Genomic DNA, 23,937 nt, shown 5'->3' with positions numbered 1-23,937 from the left:
CTGGTTCCAATTTTTAAGAACCAGGGTGATGTGCAGATTTGCACTACTACAGAGGCATTAAGCTGATCAGCCAAAGCATGAAGTTATAGGAAAGAATAGTAGACACTATGCTTGTTGTGAAAGTGTAGTGACACGGACCCACAACAGGGGGCGCAAATGAACGGTCAATAGATGAGCCAAAAAGTAACAATTTAATGTTGTGAAATGTGCACAACGAAATACAGACAATCTCAGAATATAATTACAGTCAAATCACAAAGGTGACGTGTGGGCAGGCTCGAGGATAGAAGACGTCTGTCCTGAGAAGAGCCGGAACCACACGATTTCCGCCGCCACTGAACCTGGTGAATACTGGAGCCGCCAAGTCCCGAATTCCCAGGTGATCACCATCCCCGACTGTCGGATCTGGTACTGCTGGCGAGAACAAAGACAGTCAAGTGTAGGTGTGTGCGCACCCAGTAACAACAACGGTGGGAATGCCACCTCCACCTCTCACTCAATATGTAGCAGAGTACCGCAGTGATTCCTCAGGGAAAAAGAGTGCTGTCCAGCACTCACTCAGCTTCCACAGAAAGAAGGACCGGTACTCCTGCAAACACTCACAATATACAGATATATTGTAAAACAAATGGCTGAGGATATTACCTCCAAAGAAGTACGATATCTCGGCGATGAGGTGGAGATGACGTCTGGGTTTTATGGAGTGCGATGATGAAGAATGAGTGACAGATGTCAGGAATTAATGAGTGACAGCTGTCACTCCCGGCTGTGTCCGTGGCGGCAGCGCCCTCTCATGCCTGAAGCCCGCACTTCAGGCAGGGCGCCCTTTGGTGGTGGGCCAGCAGTACCTCCTCTTCTGGCGGCCCACACAACAGGACCCCCCCCTCAACGGGCGCCTCCTGGCGCCCAACCAGGCTTGTCCGGGTGTCTTCGGTAGAAATCGGCCAGGAGGGCTGGGTCCAGGATGAAGCTCCTCTTCACCCAGGAGCGTTCTTCGGGTCCATACCCCTCCCAGTCCACCAAATACTGGAACCCCCGGCCCATTCGACGGACGTCCAGGAGCCGGCGCACTGTCCAAGCCGGCTCCCCGTCAATGATCCGGGCAGGAGGCGGCGCCGGACCGGGAGCACAGAGGGGTGAGGTGTGGTGTGGCTTGAGTCTGGACACATGAAAAACCGGGTGGATCCGCAGTGAAGCTCCGACTCCCAGCTTCACTGCGGATCCACCCGGTTTTTCAGGACTGAGGATTTTGAGGATCTTGAAAGGTCCAATGTAACGGTCCTTCAACTTGGGGGAGTCCACTTGGAGGGGGATGTCCTTCGTGGACAGCCACACCTCCTGCCCGGGCTGGTAAGCAGGGGCCGGGGATCGCCGGCGGTCCGCATGGGTCTTCGCCCTTGTCCGGGCCTTCAACAAGGCAGAACGGGCGGAGCGCCACACCCGACGGCACTTCCGCAGGTGGGCCTGGACCGAGGGCACACCGACCTCTCCCTCCACCACGGGAAACAATGGGGGCTGATACCCCAAGCACACCTCAAACGGGGAGAGGCCGGTGGCAGAGGACACCTGGCTGTTATGCGCATACTCGATCCAGGCCAGATGTTCACTCCAGGCCGTCGGGTGTGCGGATGTTACGCAGCGCAGGGCTTGCTCCAATTCCTGATTGGCCCGTTCTGCCTGTCCATTGGTCTGCGGGTGATACCCGGACGAGAGGCTCACAGTGCCCCCCAGTTCCCGGCAGAAGCTCCTCCAGACATGTGAGGAGAACTGGGGACCACGATCAGAGACGATGTCGGTGGGTATCCCATGCAGACGGACGACGTGGTGGACTAAGAGGTCTGCTGTCTCCTGGGCTGTTGGGAGCTTCGGGAGGGCCACGAAGTGGGCCGCCTTGGAGAATCGGTCCACTATCGTGAAGATGGTGGTGTTGCCCTGGGACGGCGGGAGGCCCGTGACGAAATCCAGGCCGATATGGGACCAGGGGCGATGAGGCACAGGAAGTGGCTGGAGAAGCCCTTGGGACCTCTTGTGGTCTGCCTTGCCCCTGGCACAGGTGGTGCAGGCCTGGATGTACTCCCGGACGTCGGCCTCCATAGACACCCACCAGAAGCGCTGCCGGACAACTGCCACGGTCCTTCGCACCCCTGGATGACAGGAGAGCTTGGAACCATGACAGAAGTCCAAGACTGCAGCTCTGGCCTCTGGTGGGACGTACAACTGGTTCTTCGGACCTGTTCCTGGGTCCGGGCTCCGTGCCAGGGCCTCCCGGACGATCTTCTCCACGTCCCAGGTGAGGGTGGCCACGATAGTGGACTCAGGCAGGATGGGCTCCGGTGGATCCAACAGTGCAGTCTTGACCTCCTCTTCGTGTACCCGGGACAAGGCACCCGACCTCTGGTTCTTGGTCCCGGGGCGATAGGTGATCCGGAAGTCAAAACGCCCGAAGAACAGTGACCAGCGGGCTTGCCTGGGGTTCAGCCGCTTGGCGGTCCTGATATACTCCAGGTTCCGATGGTCAGTGAAAACCGTGAACGGCACAGACGCTCCCTCCAACAGGTGTCTCCACTCCTCAAGAGCCTCTTTCACCGCAAGGAGTTTTCGATTGCCGACGTCATAGTTCCGTTCAGCCGGGGTCAACCTGCGTGAAAAGTAGGCACATGGGTGAAGAACCTTATCGGTCTCTCCGCTGGGATAGCACGGCTCCTATCCCTGAGTCAGAGGCGTCCACTTCAACCATGAACTGGCGGCTAGGGTCGGGCTGCACCAAAACTGGCGCAGTAGAGAACCGTCGTTTCAACTCCTTGAACGCGGCTTCGCACCGATCCGACCAGGTGAAGGGGACTTTTGGAGAGGTCAGGGCTGTCAGGGGGCTAACTACCTGACTGTAGCCCTTAATGAACCTCCTATAGAAATTAGCGAAGCCGAGGAACTGTTGCAGCTTCCTACGGCTTGTTGGTTTGGGGCCAATCTCTCACCGCCGCAACCTTGGCCGGATCAGGGGCGACGGAGTTAGAGGAGATGATAAACCCCAGGAAGGATAAAGACGTGCGGTGAAACTCGCACTTCTCGCCCTTCACAAATAGTCGGTTCTCTAATAACCGCTGCAGGACCTGATGTACATGCTGGACATGGGTCTCAGGATCCGGAGAAAAGATGAGAATATCGTCCAGATATACGAAGACGAATCGGTGCAGGAAGTCCCGCAAGACGTCGTTAACCAAGGCTTGGAACGTCGCGGGGGCATTGGTGAGGCCGAACGGCATGACCAGGTACTCAAAGTGACCTAACGGGGTGTTAAATGCCGTCTTCCATTTGTCTCCCTTCCGGATCCGAACCAGGTGATACGCATTTCTAAGATCCAGCTTAGTAAAGATTTTGGCTCCATGCAGGGGGGTGAACACGGAATCCAACAATGGCAACGGGTATCGATTGCGAACCGTAATCTCATTCAGCCCCCCGTAATCAATGCATGGACGGGGTCCGCCATCTTTCTTGCCCACAAAAAAGAAACCTGCCCCCATCGGGGAGGTGGAGTTCTGGATTAGCCCGGCAGCTAATGAGTCCCGGATGTAGGTCTCCATTGATTCGCGCTCAGGTCGTGAGAGGTTGTACAGCCTGCTGGACGGGAACTCAGCGCCTGGAACCAAATCAATGGCACAATCGTACGGACGGTGCGGGGGAAGGGTGAGTGCCAGATCCTTGCTGAAGACGTCAGCAAGATCGTGGTACTCAACCGGCACTGCCGTCAGATTGGGAGGGACTTTGACCTTCTCCTTAGCCTGTAAACCGGGAGGAACCGAGGATCCTAAACACAGCCGATGGCAGGTTTCGCTCCACTGAACCACCACCCCAGACGGCCAATCAATCCAGGGATTGTGCTTCAACATCCATGGGAAGCCCAAAATCACACGGGAGGTAGAAGGAGTTACAAAAAACTCAATCTCCTCCCGATGGTTTCCAGACACCACCAGAGTTACTGGTTGTGTCTTGTGTGTGATTAAAGGGAGGAGGGTGCCATCTAGTGCCCAAACCTGCAATGGCGAAGGAAGCGCCACCAGAGGGAGCCCTACCTCCCTTGCCCATCTGCTGTCTAGCAAATTCCCTTCTGACCCCGTGTCCACCAGTGCTGGGGCTTGAAGGGTTAAATCCCCGCTCAGGATTGTAACTGGGAGTCGTGTGGCAATCTGTGTGTGTCTCACGTGAATGTTATGACCCCCCCTTAGCCCAGTCTCTGAGGGCGGTTGTTGTTGTGGCCATTTGGGGCAGTTTTTCTGTGTGTGCTCTTTTGAGCTGCAGAGAAAACACTCCCCGCGGATCAGCCTCCTCATTTTGGCCCTGTGCGTTTCCCTAACAATGTCAGCAGGGGGAGCTGTTGCCCCACAGAGCGCTGCGGCTGTGGAGCGTGGGGAGGGCGGCCCCTTTTTGAAACCGGAAGGGAGAGGGGCGGCGCGTATCTGGCCACGTCCTTCGCCTCGCTCCCGACGGCGTTCCTCCAACCAATTGTCTAACCGTATAACGAGATCGATAAGCCCATCTAAATCCCGCGGTTCCTCCTTAGCTACCAGATGCTCCTTCAGGACTAACGACAGTCCGTTTATGAAGGCGGCGCGGAGCGCAACGTCATTCCAGCCGGACCTCGCAGCCGCGATGCGGAAGTCGACTGCATATTCGGCTGCACACCGTCGCCCGTCGCATTGACAGCAGCATTGTTGAAGCGGTCTCTCCTCTGTTAGGGTGATCAAACACTGTTCTGAACTCCCCCACAAACCCAGTGTATGCTGATAACAACCGTGAGTTCTGTTCCCAGAGCGCCGTAGCCCAGGCGCGTGCCTTACCCCGAAGCAGAGCAATCACATAAGCTATTTTACTAGCATCTGACGCGTACATGAGGGGACGTTGTGCGAAGACGAGCGAACACTGCATGAGAAAGTCCGCGCACGTCTCCACACAACCTCCGTATGGCTCAGGAGGGCTTATGTATGTTTCAGGGGATGGTGGGAGGGGTTGTTGAACCACCACTGGAACGTTCATATCCTGCACAGGGTTGGCAGGAGGAGGAGCTGCAGCAGCGCCCTGAGCGCTCGCCTCCATCTGCGCGGAGAGAGCCTCCACCCTGCGGTTCAGGAGGATGTTTTGCTTGGTCATTTGATCCAACCGAGCCGTAAAGGCGGTGAGAATGTGTTGCAGCTCACCAATCACGCCTCCTGCAGACGCCTGCGCTCCCTGCTCTCCCATTGGTCGTTCAACAGCCGGGTGACGCCCCTCGGAGTCCATGACGCTGGCCGAGATATCCTGTTGTGAAAGTGTAGTGACACGGACCCACAACAGGGGGCGCAAATGAACGGTCAATAGATGAGCCAAAAAGTAACAATTTAATGTTGTGAAATGTGCACAACGAAATACAGACAATCTCAGAATATAATTACAGTCAAATCACAAAGGTGACGTGTGGGCAGGCTCGAGGATAGAAGACGTCTGTCCTGAGAAGAGCCGGAACCACACGATTTCCGCCGCCACTGAACCTGGTGAATACTGGAGCCGCCAAGTCCCGAATTTCCAGGTGATCACCATCCCCGACTGTCGGATCTGGTACTGCTGGCGAGAACAAAGACAGTCAAGTGTAGGTGTGTGCACACCCAGTAACAACAACGGTGGGAATGCCACCTCCACCTCTCACTCAATATGTAGCAGAGTACCGCAGTGATTCCTCAGGGAAAAAGAGTGCCATCCAGCACTCACTCAGCTTCCACAGAAAGAAGGACCGGTACTCCTGCAAACACTCACAATATACAGATATATTGTAAAACAAATGGCTGAGGATATTACCTCCAAAGAAGTACGATATCTCGGCGATGAGGTGGAGATGACGTCTGGGTTTTATGGAGTGCGATGATGAAGAATGAGTGACAGCTGTCACTCCTGGCTGTGTCCGTGGCGGCAGCGCCCTCTCGTGCCTGAAGCCCGCACTTCAGGCAGGGCGCCCTTTGGTGGTGGGCCAGCAGTACCTCCTCTTCTGGCGGCCCACACAACAATGCTGAGAAAACAGGTGAGGATCTGTGAGCAGCAATATGGTTTCATGTGAAGAAAGAGCACTACAAACTAGGTATGTGGAGATTAAGCAAATCGGTATCTAGATGCAAACGTGTGCAATGCGAGTGCATCAATTCAGTCAGTGTGCATCGATTCAATTGATGGTTGAATCGTGTTAGATCACTTGCTGCCTGCTGCATCAACTTTTTTCGAGGCACATTGACACTTTAGCAGCCGTTGTTTTTGAGGGTGTTTATCGAGAAAATTATTATTTCTCTACGTTGATTGCAGACAGCAGCGGGTCTGCTTGAAACAACGAAGCAGCGCTTCGACCCGCTTTTTGCTGGTTCTCTGCTTTGCTGGTTTTCAGAAGCAGCAAGTCCACTGGCGTAAGCACCAGCCAGTGTGTAAACTGAAGTTGTCCATCCGTTAAAGTAAATACTAATAATAATGACAACAACAACAATATCCTCTGTTTTGTGGGACTAAGTGTGCAGTTTCAAAGAGCCGTGCAGATTTCGGTCTGAATTAATAACTTCAGAGCAAATCGCCATTTTAAATCAAATGACACTTCTTTTCAAATGTTATAATACAATCAATAAACTACAACCGAACCAACCAAAACCAGGGTTCCCCCCACCCCACAATGAGGTGCTGCGTTTTTTATGAATTACATCCTGACGTGCAGCGCAGTCGGCTGAAGAGCTCAGTTCTGAGGCTATGGAGTTACATTTGTGCCATTAATATCTGAAAGGAAATGCGTTTGACAAGAACTACAGATTTTATTTCTATTTATGTCCAGAGATTAAGGATCCACCATGTACATCAAGGATCCAGTGACCACGTACAGATTTTATTGATTTTTATTTATGTCCAGATATTAAGGATCCAGTGAGCAATTTCATATTCATTTACTTTAAGACTCAATAAAATGTTGCTGACATAGAAAACCTGTAAAGCCTACTGTTAGTGCACAGAAAATTCACAAAAGGTATTGATAAAGGAATCAATAAAGAATTGGATTGATAAGCGGAATCGATAATGGGATCAATATCGATAAAATCTTAGCAATACCCATCATTAATCGCACCAAATCACATCATATCGCATTGTGAGGAATTAAATCGCTATCAAAGACACATCAAATTGCACTGAATCAGGGACAGGGGTGAATTGTATTGCATCGTATTGTCTGTATCGTCATGCATTGCAATATGTATTGTATTGTTGGTAGTATATTGAGATGCGTATCGAATTGTTGTCAGTGATGAGATTCACATACCTACTACAAATGCATTGTTTGCTCTGAGAACACTAATGCAGAACTACAGAGAAGGCCAGAAGGAGTTACATTGTGTGTTTGTGGATATAAAGAAAGCTTACGACAGGATGCCAAGAGAAGAGTTGTGGTATTGTATGAGGAAGTCTGGAATGGCAGAAAAATATGAGGGTAGTGCAGGACATGTACAAGGGTAGTGTGACAGTGGTGAGATGAGCAGTAGGAATGACAGACTCATTCACAGTGGAATGGACAGGATTAGAAATGAACATATCAGAAAATCAGATTCAGCAGTGAGATTTAGATGGTTTGTACATGTGCAGAGGAGGGACCCAGGATATATAGGGAGACTGATGCTGAGGATGGAGCCACTAGGCAGGAGGAGAAGAGGGAGGCCAAAGAGGAGGTTTATGGATGTGTTGAAGGAGGACATGCAGGTGGTTGGGTTGACAGAGAAAGGTACAGATGACAGGGTGAGATGGAAACAATTGATCTGCTGTGGCGATCCACCACATATTTGTGCCATCCGACAAAGTGACCAGCTGACTGTAATTGTGTTCAGCCAGCTTATGAGTGTACCTTTGTTTTCCTGCAAAGATCTTGTCATCACCCAACACTTCTGTCCAGCAACCTCATGTCTCCGTGAGCTCTTCCCAGACATATCTCATGAATATCACTGTCAAGATACGTAAATCTGATACTTTTACTATGTACAGATATACTTCTGATTGCTGAGTTCAAGAAGTCACTGAAAACGTACATCCTAGACTTGGTCCAGGACAATCACAAACCCAGAAACACGAAAAACCTCACTTAGCTTTTGAAGTGCTGCAATCATTGATCCCATAATGATCCTATAGGATCATCTGCAAAGTCAATGTCAGTGAATCTTTCCTTACTGTCGAAGGAAGCTGCTGGATTCCATAACCTTATCTAACATTCAATCCATACAAGCATTGAATAATCTTATTGTTTGACCACCATAATTCACAGAATCAAATCAAATCAAATCAGTTTTATTTATATAGCGCCAAATCACAACAAACAGTTGCCCCAAGGCGCTTTATATTGTAAGGCAAGGCCATACAATAATTACGGAAAAACCCCAACGGTCAAAACAACCCCCTGTGAACAAGCACTTGGCGACAGTGGGAAGGAAAAACTCCCTTTTAACAGGAAGAAACCTCCAGCAGAACCAGGCTCAAGGAGGGGCAGTCTTCTGCTGGGACTGGTTGGGGCTGAGGGGAGAGAATCAGGAAAAGACATGCTGTGGAGGAGAGCAGAGATCAATCACTAATGATTAAATGCAGAGTGGTGCATACAGAGCAAAAAGAGAAAGAAACACTCAGTGCATCATGGGAACCCCCCAGCAGTCTAAGTCTATAGCAGCATAACTAAGGGATGGTTCAGGGTCACCTGATCCAGCCCTAACTATAAGCTTTAGCAAAAAGGAAAGTTTTAAGCCTAATCTTAAAAGTAGAGAGGGTGTCTGTCTCTCTGATCTGAATTGGTAGCTGGTGCCACAGAAGGCACTAGTTCAGGTCCATAAATCACTCATGCAGTGTTCAGAGGTAAGACGGTCGATTATTACAAAGGTACAACTTACCAACTCTCCATTTTTGCTGTATTCAGTTGTGAGAGAAAAGGTCAGCCTGTGGACTACAGTACTACCAGTGCTCGCAGGCATTCCTGAAAATGTGCACTTTTATCAGTGCTGTCTGTCGTGTTATGAATCGTGGAGAGGAAGAGAACAGCCCTTGAATCCTTTTTATTTTGACTTTTCAGCGCATTTATTTCTGAACAGGATGAACATCATCATGTTTTTATCCTTTGTTTTAATTTTTTATTTGTTTTACACAACCCAAATTGGCATTAGCTGTTGTCAGTTTAATGAGATCAAGTCAAATGAAAAGGCTCTGAATCAGTTTGTAGCACTTGAACCGTCCAACAGAATCAGGGAAGTTAAACAGGATGTCTGACAGTTTGAAATGGAACATTTGCTTTTTCCCCACTTAGTACAAATTATCATAAATACATTGGCAACATACTGAGTAAATGTTCAAACATGGTTACTTTTGGAAAACTAGCTTCCTCCCGGTGCAGTGGGTTTTAAAGTTCTAGGATGTATAGTTGCTGTACTGGCTGCCTTACATATTCTATATATTATTCAGCCCTTTGTTCCAAATCTTCCTTTCAAAGTGTGCGCTTCATTTGCTGTGGAGTGTGATAGATCGTGTTACTCCAGACGTTCTAACCACTAGCTGCATAGCAACACCGCCTACCGGGCTACAGAACACAAATGGTGGCTTTGGCCATTTGGAAAACAGATTACCCATTATGGGCGTCATGTTCAGCAGAGACCGCAAAGAACACAGTAACAGGCAGTATTTCACCATTTACAGCCTCACTGTACAGACGTACAGCCACACTACATGTCTGTGGAAAGAGGCAAGAACAGATATATGTCAGCATGCTGCCATTTGTCCAGTGAGATCAGCATATCAGGTATGACACAGTATCCCAGTCGATCAACTTTCTCAGTAACGCATTTGAACTTTATGTAGATTGTGGTCCTTATGTCACAGTCTATTCAGCTGCATTTAAGATGAGGTGAGGGGTTGGAATTTCCCATTTGCAAAGTCCAGCTAACAGCCTCAAAGCATTCCAGCTGCCTGGCATCAAAATTACATGAGTAAAATGGCTGAATAAGCACCTTTATTTTAGTAATCAGTATTAGTTCATATAAGTTAAAACACCTGACCTTGAATCGGGACCTGGCTCATTTAATGGTCGGGTCAAAAGTTTGCCTGCCTTAAATAAGTGCCGGGCATTATGTGCATTAAAAAGATTACATTTAGTCGAGTCACTGTTTTTTTTTTTTTTTTGCTAAATCCATTGTGGAGAGGTACGTTAAAGTCCCAAACCCTGATTTATGCTTTTCCAGCTCCGTAACTCCGTGGCCACACTATGACGTTGACATGCGCATGACCCTTCTAAAGTTCTCCGTTGCATCCTCATGCAATTTGCAGTAGAAACAGTGGCTTTTTCTGGATTAATTTGTCCCTCAATGAGCTCCACTTCTTTATACAATCATCAACTTCCAAACCAACAGGATGGTACGTGCAATTTTCCTCCATGAATTGCAGGTCATTTGAGCATATTTTTTTTTTTTTGACTCTGTTGTAAAGTTAGTCATATTTGTGGACTTTTCTAACAAACATAACTCTTTGATGATGAAATACAATACGCATCAGCGTGCACACTGTAAAAACTATTTAAATATGATGGAAGAGGAAAGAGTGAAAATGTAAAAGTGACCAATCTCAGCCCTTGCGGTCTCCGTCATTTAGCAGATACATGTTGGGCTACAGGGAGGGTTTTCAGCCATGCAGAGGGCTCTGAGTTAAAACGGTTATCTTTGCTTCGCTGCACCCAGGGACGTGTGGCAGCAAGCAGCATTTTGGTAATTGCTGGCCTTGAATTATGCCCTGCCTCATTTAGGTGTCGGTCTGAGCACAGTTTGAAAAAAATAAATTCCCGAGCTTTTAATCAAGGAAATACAATATCCACTTTACTCATATCAACTAGTGTCAGTCCTGAACTTCATTTCGTACCTCTGCTGCGATTGGGCACACCCAGACTGCTCTGTCTGGTACATGCAAGGGGTTTTTAGTGGGATTCATTGCGATGGGGCAGGACACTTTTTATCGATGTGAGTGGAAATCCATTATACAAAATCTGGTATATACATTGTTTATTACATGGAAAACCATACAAAAACAATGGGACTTTTGCTTTTGTCTGGTGAATGCAAATAACCAGTGTATATGATGACAGTTTAGGCAAGTTTTACTGTATACTGTATTATGCAAGAGATTACAATAGCATTTCAAAGGACATGATGGAAAAGTTAACTTTTCAACATGTTCAAAATTCTGCCACTTTTAAAACAGGACCAAGCCACAATGAAAGATTATCCTAGTTCAACATGGACCCTAAGCCTTTTAATTTTTTCCAAGGTGAGGACAACAGGATTTAATCCTATTTAAACACTAACCCTAACTCAAACCTACAACTAAACCAACCCAAATCCAAACCAACCCTAACTCAGGACTGGCCAAATCTGAGCCCGGAGAGCACTTGCACGGCATGTTTTCATGTCTATCTGCACACCTGTTTATTTAAATCTGGCATTTCCCAGCACCTCATTGGCTGAACACACGTGTCAGATTTAATTAGCTGTGGGTGGAGCAGGGAGAGTGAAAAACATGTTGGGCAGGTGCCCTGCAGGAGCAACATTACTTTGCCCGAACCCAACCCTAACTCCAACACAACACAAACAGTGTTAACCCAAACCCTAATTTTAACCACACCCTAAATGATGGTCCTTAATTTTAATCCTATCCTAACTGATGGTACCACCAATTCTCATTCATTCATTCCTTTGATATTTCACATTTTTTTCCCCCTTGGAGAAAAATCTGTTTTTCTTTGTTACTATGGTGGCACCCCCCCCCCCCCCCCCCCACACACACACACACACACTCACACACACTCATTTTCACCATTTTCAATTTCAATTTCAATTTATTTTAATTTATATAGCGCCAAATCACAACAGAGTTGCCTCGAAGCGCTTCACACAGGTAAGGTCTAACCTTACCAACCCCCAGAGCAAAAGTGGTAAGGAAAAACCCCCTCTGAGGAAGAAATCTCAAGCAGACCAGACTCAAAGGGTGACCCTCTGCTTGGGCCATGCTACAAACATAAATTACAGAACAATTCACGGACGAATATACAAGAAATGCTATTGCCGCACAGGACAGGCGGATTGCCAACACGAATACAACTCCCATCTCTGGATGGAGCTGCACCTTAAACAGAGAAAAAACAGAATCAGGCATCAGAAAGACAAAAAACACTGTATAATTTGCCAGCATTAAACAACATGAAAAACAGAGAAATACTAAGGTGATCACCGGCCACTAGCCCTAAACTTCAATAAAAGACCCAGAATTTAGGTAAAGTTGAGGCCGCAGCCCGCTCCAAATACTAATAAATGAATTAAAAGAGTAAAAAGCATAAAACAAAACTGTACCAGTATGCTAGCCATATGAAAGGGAAAATAAGTGCGTCTTAAGTCTGGACTTGAAAATCTCCACAGACTCTGACTGTTTTATTGACGCAGGGAGATCATTCCACAGAACAGGGGCACGATAAGAGAAAGCTCTGTGACCCACAGACTTCTTATTCACCTTAGGGACACAAAGTAGTCCTGCACGCTGAGAACGTAAAGCCCGGGCCGGTACGTAAGGTTTAATTTGGTCAGCTAGGTAGGGAGGTGCCAGTCCATGTATAATTTTATAGGTTAGTAGCAGAACCTTAAAATCTGATCTCACTGGGACATGAAGCCAGTGAAGGGATGCCAAAATGGGTGTAATGTGGCTGTACTGTCTGCTTCATCATTGCTTGTTATCATCATGGATTGCCTACTCCAGCTAGGGAATATGGTCTTGCCACAAGAGAAGGAGTTCAAGTACCTCGGTGCCTTGTTCACCAGTGAGGGGATGATGGAGCGTGAGATTGGCTGGAGAATCGGTGCAGCAGGGGCGGTATTGCATTTGCTCTACTGTACTGTTATGACGAAAAGGGAGCTAACCCAAAAGGCAATGCTCTCGATCTACTGGTCAATCTTTGTTCCTACTCTCACCTATGGTCATGAGTGGTGGGTCATGACCAAAAGAACTAGATTGTGGGTACAAGCGACCGAAATGGGCTTCCTCAGGAGGGTGGCTGGTGTCTCCCTTAGAGACAGGGTGGGACATTCGGTCATCTGTGGGGACCTCGGAGTAGAGTCGCTGCTCCTTCATGTTGAAAGGAGCCAGCTGAGGTGGTTCGGGCATCTAGTAAGGATGCCTCCTGGGCGCCTCCCAAGGGAGGTGTTCCAGGCACGTCCATCTGGGAGGAGACCCTGAGGAAGACCCAGGACTAGGTGGAGAGATTATATCTCCACACTGGCCTGGGAACGGCTCGGGATCCGCCAGTCAGAGGTGGTCAATGTAGCACGGGAAAGGGAAGTCTGGAGTCCCCTACTGGAGCTGTTGCCCCCAAAAAAGCGGTTCAAGATGAGTGAGTGATGAGTGCTTGTTATACATAATATCTCCCCCCTTTTCTTTTTTTTTTTTTTGCTTTTACAAATTGCACATTTTGCACAGCTTTTTATATTTTTTGCAAAGGTTCATCTTAATGTTCACCATATATTATAACACTGACCCAAAGGGATGCAGCATGCTGTCTGAGATAACAGGTAACTGGTCTCTGGTGCGTTTTCTCAGTCACTATAACGCCAACAAATTCAGTCGAGTGGCGCTGACAACGAGCCCCTCAGTCCACTAAGCCTTTCCACGCAGCACCTAAAATGAAGGATTATAGCTGCTGGAGTGCAGACAAGCAACTTTCTGCATGGTGTAGATTAGAACAGTCAGTCCCACACATGTAATCATAAGTAGCAAACTCAGACATATACAGTAAGGGGGGTACAGCAAAGGACAACTGACTTTAAAAGAACAGAGGTGAGTCTGGAAAGTATCTATGTTGCACTGATGAGTAAAAACCATAAAATGGACTTCCTCAAAAAGGAAAACCCATCAACCTTTGAACTAAAGTAGACACTGAGGAGAAAACTAAAAGAAGTCAAATGAGAAGCAGACAGCTTAAGCGTTACAAAGAATAAATGAGCAGAATACTGAAGAACTGCTGATAATGAGTGACAGCGTGCAGTTCATCTGTCTGCCGAATGATAACTGTAAAGCAATTGAGTATCCAGACCATAGCTTGAATAAATTTGTCATCATGTCCTCAAACCGGTCCAAAGCACAGACCCAATTAGGAGAACTCTGTACCACATCACTAAAATATAACATTACCAGATGGATCCTCTGATGTCAACCACAAGGAAGCATCTCAGAGTGATTACACAGTTTAGATCATGTTACCTCTCAATGATCAGACTCACCACAGTCATTATAACCTGTCCAAAGACCAGTCCTCCATTACAAAGCCAGAATCATTCCCCTTCCTGTCTATACTAATTTTGTTATTCTCATTGAATATGCATGAAACCGAATATCAGTTTGGATTATATAATATGTCAAAATTTGTGACATAATATATTTTCATATTAACTACTGGTCACTAGTGAATTATGGGTGGTGTTAATAGAGTTGATGCTTTTATTGATATTGCACTTTAAAACCAATAATACCAATTTTAAAACAGACAATAGCTAATGAAATTAACAACAAGTATACAAATAGAAAAAAAACACCAGCAATAATAATTTCCAGGAACAAATGTGTCTTTCATCTTGCTTTCAAAATGTTGTAATAACTCGACTGCCTAATCTCAGCCCTCTGTGATGCCAGGGTGTGCACCACCACATGTGACCGAACTAACTTGGCCATATAAGACAACGCACAATCATGTGAAGTCTTGAAGTTCAGTCACAAAACTTAATCTTCTTTTATTTGAACAGGCATCCAATAGAAAGAAGCCAACACTTGGATTGTATGATAAAATTTTTGTACTCCAGTCAAAATTCAACAAGCAGCATTCTGTATCATCTGCAGACTTTTAATGTGTTTATGCAGCAGGAATCCACACCTGACTCATTACCCACATACAGAAATTATCTAGTGTTTGGAATGTTTTGTGTTTGAAAAAGTGCACCCCTTATCACCTTTCTAGTATGTGGAGAGAGAGAGAGAGAGAGAGAGAGAGAGAGAGAGAGAGAGAGAGAGAGAGAGAGAGAGAGAGACAGACAGACTACAGATACACACCAGTCAGTGCTTAGGGCCCCTTCACACATAACATGAAAGACGCAGAAACCGTAAGACAATCCGCCAACCAAAAACAAAGCGGCGAACCACGAAACATTCCACCTGCTGTCGGGAGGAACGCACGGTTGGACAGGCGTGCACAAAACCACTGTGACAGTTTTGTGCATGCTCGTGTTTGCGTGAACACAGTGCAAGCACGTGGAAAGTGGCACACACAGCAGCGGAGGGAAAAAAAAATTAAAAACACCACAATTTATAATACTTAATTCCTGTTGTAAAGACCAGATTTAGCCTCCGCCTAGACGTACACCAGAAAGTAATGAAATGATGTGGAATACTGTTCTCTCTTTCATGTTTTACATGAATTACCTGATGCGCTCGTCTCAAGAACAGCCGGGCATCATGAACACATCATATGATTTGCTGGAAATGGGATATGTGTTTTAATTTTTACAATGTGGGAAAATCCGCAGTGACACATGCCTCTCGGGGGTGTCCCCTGGGGTGATTTCCTGCATGGCACAATATTCAGCAGCTTTGTGGTGCGCTGACGCGACGGTTAGCTGAAGCAATATGTTTTAATTTATTTCTATGTGAGGACAGCATGCCGACATCCGCGCTTCACACTGTAGTTATGCGACTTCATATCCTAAAAGCCACTACAGGTGTTCCTGAGCTGTGACTTGCGAGCACAGATATTTGAACAGCTGCAGGTCGCAGGGGAACACGCCCACCTCTGTCATGGGACCTCGGCAGACCTCACAGAAAAAAAAAAGGCTCACTTTCTGTTGCTGTGATTTTAATTTCATGTACAGTATGTATTCTGTGGTTGTCCTGCATCTGTCTGATATGTAATGCAATGAACCTTGCGTGCACAGTTATGTCCAGGCTGTCAGTCAGTCTGCGGTCAGCTGATAGGCGCTGTGTGTCCACAGCAAAGCGATCACACAAGAATGATTTCATGCCGTCACCCTTATTTATTTGATTTAATTTCCACTCTTTTTGTTTGTCATGTAAACTGCAATTTACGTAGTGGAAGTGACATCAGCCAACTGGGCAGCTTCACACTGTGCCACGTGCTCAGATGCTGGCCAATCCTCATGAGGGCGTGAGTGCCAGCACACACGTGCACTGCGTGTTCTCCAGCTGAGTGGCAGGACACAACAGTCAGCTGGTCTAGCACTGGACTCCGGGACCTTCAGCCACAGCTGACAATGTTGGATTCATGATGTGCGTGTGTTGGTGGGGCAGGGACGACGACGATACACTCCACAAGCCATTGTGTGTGTGTGTGGGGGGGGGGGGGGGGGGTTGGCACAGTCACACCCATGTGTGTTGCTAGGTTACGCCACTTTCATGTGGCACTTAGACACTTTTCACAGACAGGTCGAATCTGGTCGCCTGTTCTCTAATATTGTACCAGGTGGGTGAATAGCCCCGCCTTTTCTGACCAGCGAGCAGTGTTAGATGTTTGTGTGTGACACCTGGAATTTGGCTGACACCTGCTGAGGGATCGAATGAACACACGCAGGGCCTTTGCTATTTTTTGGCCACTTGTGTGCGTGAATTGTTGTGGTGACAGGTGTACGAGGCGTTTGAGGCAGCTCAGATTTTTTTCACGAATGGCATGCAATTCCTCCTTAATGTGCTAGTCGGCTTCATTCGTGTTGTGTGTGAAGAGGCCCTTAATCTTACTACAATAGCAATATAAGACATATTTCCTAACAACATTCCACAACTGCAGATCATCTGAATAACAATGATATTTTAACCCAAAGGTGCAAATAATCTTCCTTAAATGCAGGGGAAACAATGGGCGACACCAGTTTACAAGTTGTTGGAGACAACACAGTGGAATCAAAACCCCTCAACCATGGCTTTACCATGAATGCTTAAAAACAATTCTTAAATCTGTCAGACATGAAAATTTGACAGACTTCAACCTTCTTGCTTGTTATTGACTCCAGTAGTTAGTTTCCCTTGTCAGAATCCTCATCCTGCCTGAATAGTAGTGCAACATACTCTAAAGTTAAAGTGAAAAACAGTAAATGTCATAATTACACCACGGCCCTCCTTCCTGTGACTTTACACATTTAAACTTGGTCTCATCCCAATTTATTTTTAACCCCAACATGTCATAATTATGTGTCCTAAGAAGGAGGTAATGCACCCAATTCATAGCAGCTCAAAGTTTTTTCATCTTAGGAACCATGATGTGCCATGACTGACCTGTAGCACCAGTGACAGAGGAAGCTTTTCCCTCAGTGGATCCCTGGATGGCCTGTACTGAGATCAGGTACTCTGTCCCTGGATTTAGACCTACATAACATAACATAATAGACACATTTTTATAAAACCTGAAATGGCATGTAATTTATTAAATGCAATAGAATAGAGTGGAATAAAACCACCATTATGTGTTATTTCACTTGAATATAGAATATACGAGAGGGATTGTGTTATTAACAATGGAACAGGTCTCAGCCTCATTATATCTAAATTCTGGTTCTGTTAGTTGATGCATAGGGAGGGTCTAGCTGCCTGCGAGCACATTTCTACCCTCTCTGCTTTTCTACTGATTTATTGCCATCAAAACTAATGCCTTAGGTGCTGTTAGTTCTGCCTGATTGATTTGGCTCCTTTTCTCACTCTCTGAGGTATTGCTGCTGAGACTGGGGAGTTCAAGAGTCACATGTGGAGCAAATGAATGGAGTGTGATCTGCATCACGTGGATGACAACTAACGAAAACAACACAGAATCACAGCAATACCCAGAAGTGCCGCTAAAGGAGGCAGGGATGCAAGACCGGCGAGACTGATGATACATGCTGAAAATCTGGTGATGACTTCAGAAACATCCCAGCCAAATCAAAATGTTGGACTCAGTGGGCTTGGCTTTGAGATAGACTTAGCACTATTACATACTTTTACTTTTTATTGCAATTCTGTAATCTGGTAGAATGGCCTAAGCAGTGGGTCACTCCTCTGAGTCTGGTCTGCTTGAGGTTTCTTCCTCAGAAACACCAGAGGGTGTTTTAACTTACCACTGGGTGTCTATGTGCTTACTCAGGGAGATTGGTAAGGTTAAACATTACCCATGTGAAGCACCTTGAGGCAGCTTTGTTGTGATTTGGCACTATTTAAATAAATAAACTGAACTGAACTGAATTTAATTGAATTGAAAGAGGGATACAGTGTAATGAAACACAATATGGTGACGTGATGAGGCATTCAATTTCAATTTATTTTCATTTATATAGCGCCAAATCACAACAGAGTTGCATCAAAGCGCTTCACACAGGTAAGATCTAACCATACCAAGCCCCAGAGCAACAGTGGTAAGGAAAAACTCCCTCTGAGGAAGAAACCTCAAGCAGACCAGACTCAAAGGGGTGACCTTCTGCTTGGCCATGCTACAAACATAAATTACAGAACAATTCACAGAACAATTCACGGACGAATATACAACAAATGCTATTGTCGCACAGGACAGGAGGATCGCCAAGTCGGCATTGACTTTTATATCCAGAATGTACAGCAGTATTTCATGTCTTGTACAACCTACCGACAATCGTATGTTTAGTGCGTGCCTCTTGGCTGCTCATTACTTGCTCTTCCTCCTCCACTCCTGCTGGGTCAGTGTGTGTGAGCTTGAAGTGTTCCACCACTGCTGCTGGATTCATCCAGTCCACTTTGATAGAGACTTCAGTCTGGCCGAGAACACGAATACCACCGACGGCTGACAAATCTAAAATTAAAATTCCAGTAGTTTAAAACAATAGTAGATCATTGATAATTGATATGAATAGAAGTCAGACTTCAAACTGCTGTCAATAATTACAGGTTAAAATATATTTTGTAAATGTTTTAAAAAATGCAATGTTTCACAAATTGCTAAAAATCATATATTTACACCTGGGATGGATGTAGAAAAATTAAAATAAAATATATAGTTATAGAACTTTCAGTGTGTTTCAAAAATTATGCCACTATGATTTCAAATACAGAATTTAAAAAGTAAACATTTGACTCCACTTGTTCAGTGGTTTTTGATTTAGATTATTGTTTTACTGAAATTCACAAACATTAAATTCATTAGGTTGTTGAATACATAGAATTTACAACAAGGTGCACACACTGTACAAAACTAAAGACACATTTTACAAAAGCTGGTATAATGTGAAAATACAAACTTTAAAAAATAATTATTATTATTATCATAATTCATTGAGGTGTAGATAATGCACTTGATGATCTAGCTGGATCTTAGCAAATTCAGCTTCATTGTGTCTGACAGCCAATATCTCTGATTGTCTATCTGATATCAGGTTCTTTGTTTTGTGTATTTTAGATAAAATAATAAAACAATATTAACAGAAAATACGATATTTGTAATATTAGATATTTGGAGTTAACTTACACAAAACTGAATGCAGGTCTACATCATGATCCATGACAACATCATGTGAAATATACATAAATGGAAACAGGGGAACAAATTTATTGAATGCCGTAGCTGAATCTTCTACCTGTCGCAGCTTCGATTGTTTCTGCATCACTCTGGAGTTCTTTGATGACAGTATGGGCCTGAACAACATATGTCACCCCAGGTGACAGTCCCGTGATGAAGTAGTTGTTATCTGTGTTGGGAATTTGCACCTAGTTTTTAGGACACAATACATTGAGACAAAGGTTACTTTTATGCTACATCACAGACATTACGTGAGAGCTATTTTCAGATTGAAAACTCACCTGCTTCAGAGCACTTGCGTTCAATTTTGGGTGATATTTCAAAATGTAGTACTCTGCCCCAGGCACTGACTCCCATTCTACCAGCGCAGTGATGTCAGTTACTTCGACCAGATTCAGACCCTGAGGGCTGAACACTGAGACAGACAGACACAAAAGCATAATAGAGGTTATATAACATATATATATATATATATATATATATATATTCACAGAGCCCCTGCATACCACCCTAAGGGAATGCATACAAGCACCCATACACACACACCCTGGGAGACAACCATGAACACAAACACAAAGGCTGAAGCTGACACAGACAGGACCAAGAGAGGCATGTCCCCACAGCAAGTGCAGAGTGCACCCCCAGAGACCAGACTCTCTCTCACACACACACACACACACACACACACACACACACACACACACACACACACACACACACACACACACACACACACACACACACACACACACACACACACACACACACACACACACACACACACACACACACTCATCTACACAAGACAGGGAAGCAGACTCACATGCTCACATCATCCACACACACATACATGAACCCAGGGTAGGTGACACGGATATAGCATAAAAGCTGAACTCACACATCCACAGGACCCGGAAGGGGCACACGAGGGGCATACACACACAGAAACGGACCGAGGCAGGCCACAAGACCGAACCCCAACAGTTTCTTTATGGTCAGTTTTGTTACACCTCTCTGTTATTCTGTCTACTTTTTATATCTGGCATACATACACTTGTGGTGAAACGTTTACATACACTCATCATGAGCATCAATGTCATGGTAATTTTGGGCTTTTAATTAACAATTCCTTGCTTCATTTTGTTTTTGTACTTGTGTTATTTCTGTTGTCACTGTAGGTTAGGCCTTACCCTTGTGAAGCGCGTTGGGGTGACTTATATTGCAATTTGGTGCTATATACATACATTTAATTGATTGGTAGTATGGTCAAAGCAGATATCACCCCACTGAGTCTGGTCTGCTTGAGATTTCTTCCTATATTTCAAATGCCTGAGGGAGTTTTTTTTCTGACCACTATCTTACTTGTGTGTAGCCCAAATCAATAAATGAAACTGAAAGAAAGAAAGAAAGAAAGAAAGAAAGAAAGAAAGAAAGAAAGAAAGAAAGAAAGAAAATGAATTCTAAATTCCAGACACTGAAGAATTAAAAAGAAAGTTTAGTTGAAATAAAACCAAATAAATAAATGAATAAATAATAATCAAAAGTGCTCAGTGGCTCCACATCCACATGTCAAAGAACAGCCATTCCAATGGTGAAGAAAAAGACAAGGTTCTTCAAATGGGAAGACATATGATTGGGTGTGACTCAGATGGTACTGTGGAGTACCAGTACAAATCCAGAGCCAAAAGACAGAAGATGAGTCAGCACTGCTGACTTTCCACACACAAGTGATCTCCGTGTGTATGTGGTGGTAGACATAAAGACACATAGTGTAATATATGAAGAGAAACATACGCAAGGGAAAATTTGAAAAAGGTAGCATGGGCCTCCAACATAACCACCATTTACATTAGGTTTAGACTGTGTTCCCAAAAATCAACATCAAAAAGCTTGTTTTTTCTAAAATGAACAGGTCTTTTTCCCCTCAAATAGCACTTAATATCCCTGTCCAGGCATGACTTTCATCATACATTAGCCTCAATTAATACGTCAGAACAGCTGTGGGGAATAAATCAACATATTAAGATGGAAACATTTAATAGAAAATAAGATTTGTGTCATCAGTGGTTGAAATTAATGAAATCAAATATGAAGAAATGTTTGAACTTGTTAATGAGAAGGTAAACCTGGCGTTTGTGAATGTACCAGTTCTGGACAAATGAAGTCATTGACTGTTGCAGTTAGATTACAGTTGCATGAAATGTATGTAATTCACACAATATCAACATTTCTTTTGGCCCAGGCCCCTCATCCAGATTAATTTATACCCCTTCAAAGGAAAGAATTTGGGCACCTCTGCTCTCAACATATGTGTGGTTTTAAACTGACATTCTTTTTGAAATTAGCTTGATTGTCAGTTACTTTCAGTTCCAAACCCTATAGGTCACATGGTCAACAAGACTACTGCTGCTGTAGTACATTTCTGTGCAGGAATGGTCTGTCTGTCTCTGACTGATGAGCACACCCGCAACACATCCTTCATCGATCCAGCATCCAATAGCTATCAAGAAGGTGCCAGACACATCTATGGGATATTAGATACCAAAACAAAGTTGTATTTCCAATTTATCTGATGCATCGAAGTCCAACAGATGTGAAAAGGTGAAAATATAATTGTATTTGTTATTTTTTTGTTATCATACTAATTAAACTGGAGGGGATGGACTCATTCATTTGTCCATTCATTCATGTATTTATGCAGTAGAAGATGCATACCTAGGCTTTTCCAAAGCTTAGAAATGATATACCTATATACAATAGTGTTCAGAATAATAGTAGTGCTATGTGACTAACAAGATTAATCTAGGTTTTGAGTATATTTCTTATTGTTACATGGGAAACAAGGTACCAGTAGATTCAGTAGATTCTCACAAATCCAACAAGATCAAGCATTCATGATATGCACACTCTTAAGGCTATGAAATTGGGCTATTAGTAAAAAAAAGTAGAAAAGGGGGTGTTCACAATAATAGTAGCATCTGCTGTTAATGCTACAAACTCAAAACTATTATGTTCAAACTGCTTTTTTAACAATTCTGTAAATCACTAAACTAGCATTTAGTTGTATTACCACAGTTTTTCATGATTTCTTCACATCTGCGAGGCATTAACTTTGTTGGTTTGGAACCAAGATTTAACTTGTTTACTAGTGTGCTTGGCGTCATTGTCTTGTTGAAACACCCATTTCAAGGGCATGTCCTCTTCAGCATAAGGCAACATGATCTCTTCAAGTATTTTGACATATCCAAAGTGATCCATGATACCTGGTATGCGATATATAGGCCCAACACCATAGTAGGAGAAACATGCCCATATCATGATGCTTACACCACCATGCTTCACTGTCTTCACTGTGAACTGTGGCTTGAATTCAGAGTTTGGGGGTCGTCTCACAAACTGTCTGCGGCCCTTGGACCCAAAAAGAACAATTTTACTCTCATCAGCCCACAAAATATTCCTCCATTTCTCTTTAGGCCAGTTGATGTGTTCTTTGGCAAATTGTAACCTCTTCTGCACGTCTTTTATTTAACAGAGGGACTTTGCGGGGGATTCTCGCAAATAAATTAGCTTCACACAGGCGTCTTCTAACTGTCACAGCACTTACAGGTAACTCCAGACTGTCTTTGATCATCCTGGAGCTGATCAATGGGTGAGCCTTTGCCATTCTGGTTATTCTTCTATCCATTTTGATGGTTGTTTTCCGTTTTCCACGCATCTGTTTTTTTTTTTGTTTTTTTTTTGTCCATTTTAAAGCATTGGAGATCATTGCAGATGAACAGCCTATACTTTTTGCACCTGCGTATAGGTTTTCCCCTCTCCAATCAACTTTTTTAATCAAACTACGCTGTTCTTCTGAACAATGTCTTGAACGTCCCATTTTCCTCAGGCTTTCAAAGAGAAAAGCATGTTCAACAGGTGCTGGCTTCATCCTTAAATAGGGGACACCTGATTCACACCTGTTTGTTCCACAAAATTGACGAAATCACTGACTGAATGCCACACTACTATTATTGTGAACACCCCCTTTTCTACTTTTTTTTTTACTAATAGCCCAATTTCATGGCCTTAAGAGTGTGCATATCATGAATGCTTGGTCTTGTTGGATTTGTGAGAATCTACTGAATCTACTGGTACCTTGTTTCCCATATAACAATAAGAAATATACTCAAAACTTGGATTAATCTTTTTAGTCACATAGCACTACTATTATTCTGAACACTACTGTAGATGCTGACTTTTTTTGAGTATTTCACTTAAAATCATGACTTTGAAAAGTTGGATCTCTTTCTCTATTTTTGACAAACTATCAAACATGTCCA

General features: G+C 44.7%; 1 protein-coding gene across 1 annotated transcript in view; it reads right to left on the bottom strand.

Moving 5' to 3' along the window:
* The window catches only part of tnn (tenascin N), an 81,915-nt gene that overhangs the window by 40,561 nt on the left and 17,417 nt on the right, over positions 1-23,937 (bottom strand). The window contains exons 4-7 of the mRNA XM_034183224.1: positions 19,900-20,033; positions 19,677-19,806; positions 18,713-18,895; positions 17,377-17,466 (exon numbers count right to left, since the gene is read on the bottom strand). Coding sequence (XP_034039115.1) covers positions 17,377-17,466; positions 18,713-18,895; positions 19,677-19,806; positions 19,900-20,033 — 537 coding nt within the window. The remainder of the gene's footprint in view (positions 1-17,376; positions 17,467-18,712; positions 18,896-19,676; positions 19,807-19,899; positions 20,034-23,937) is intronic.

Source organism: Thalassophryne amazonica, chromosome 12, assembly GCF_902500255.1.
Source record: "Thalassophryne amazonica chromosome 12, fThaAma1.1, whole genome shotgun sequence".
In the NCBI taxonomy this organism is placed as follows: Eukaryota; Metazoa; Chordata; class Actinopteri; order Batrachoidiformes; family Batrachoididae; genus Thalassophryne; species Thalassophryne amazonica.
This window is presented reverse-complemented; position numbering and strand designations above follow the sequence as displayed.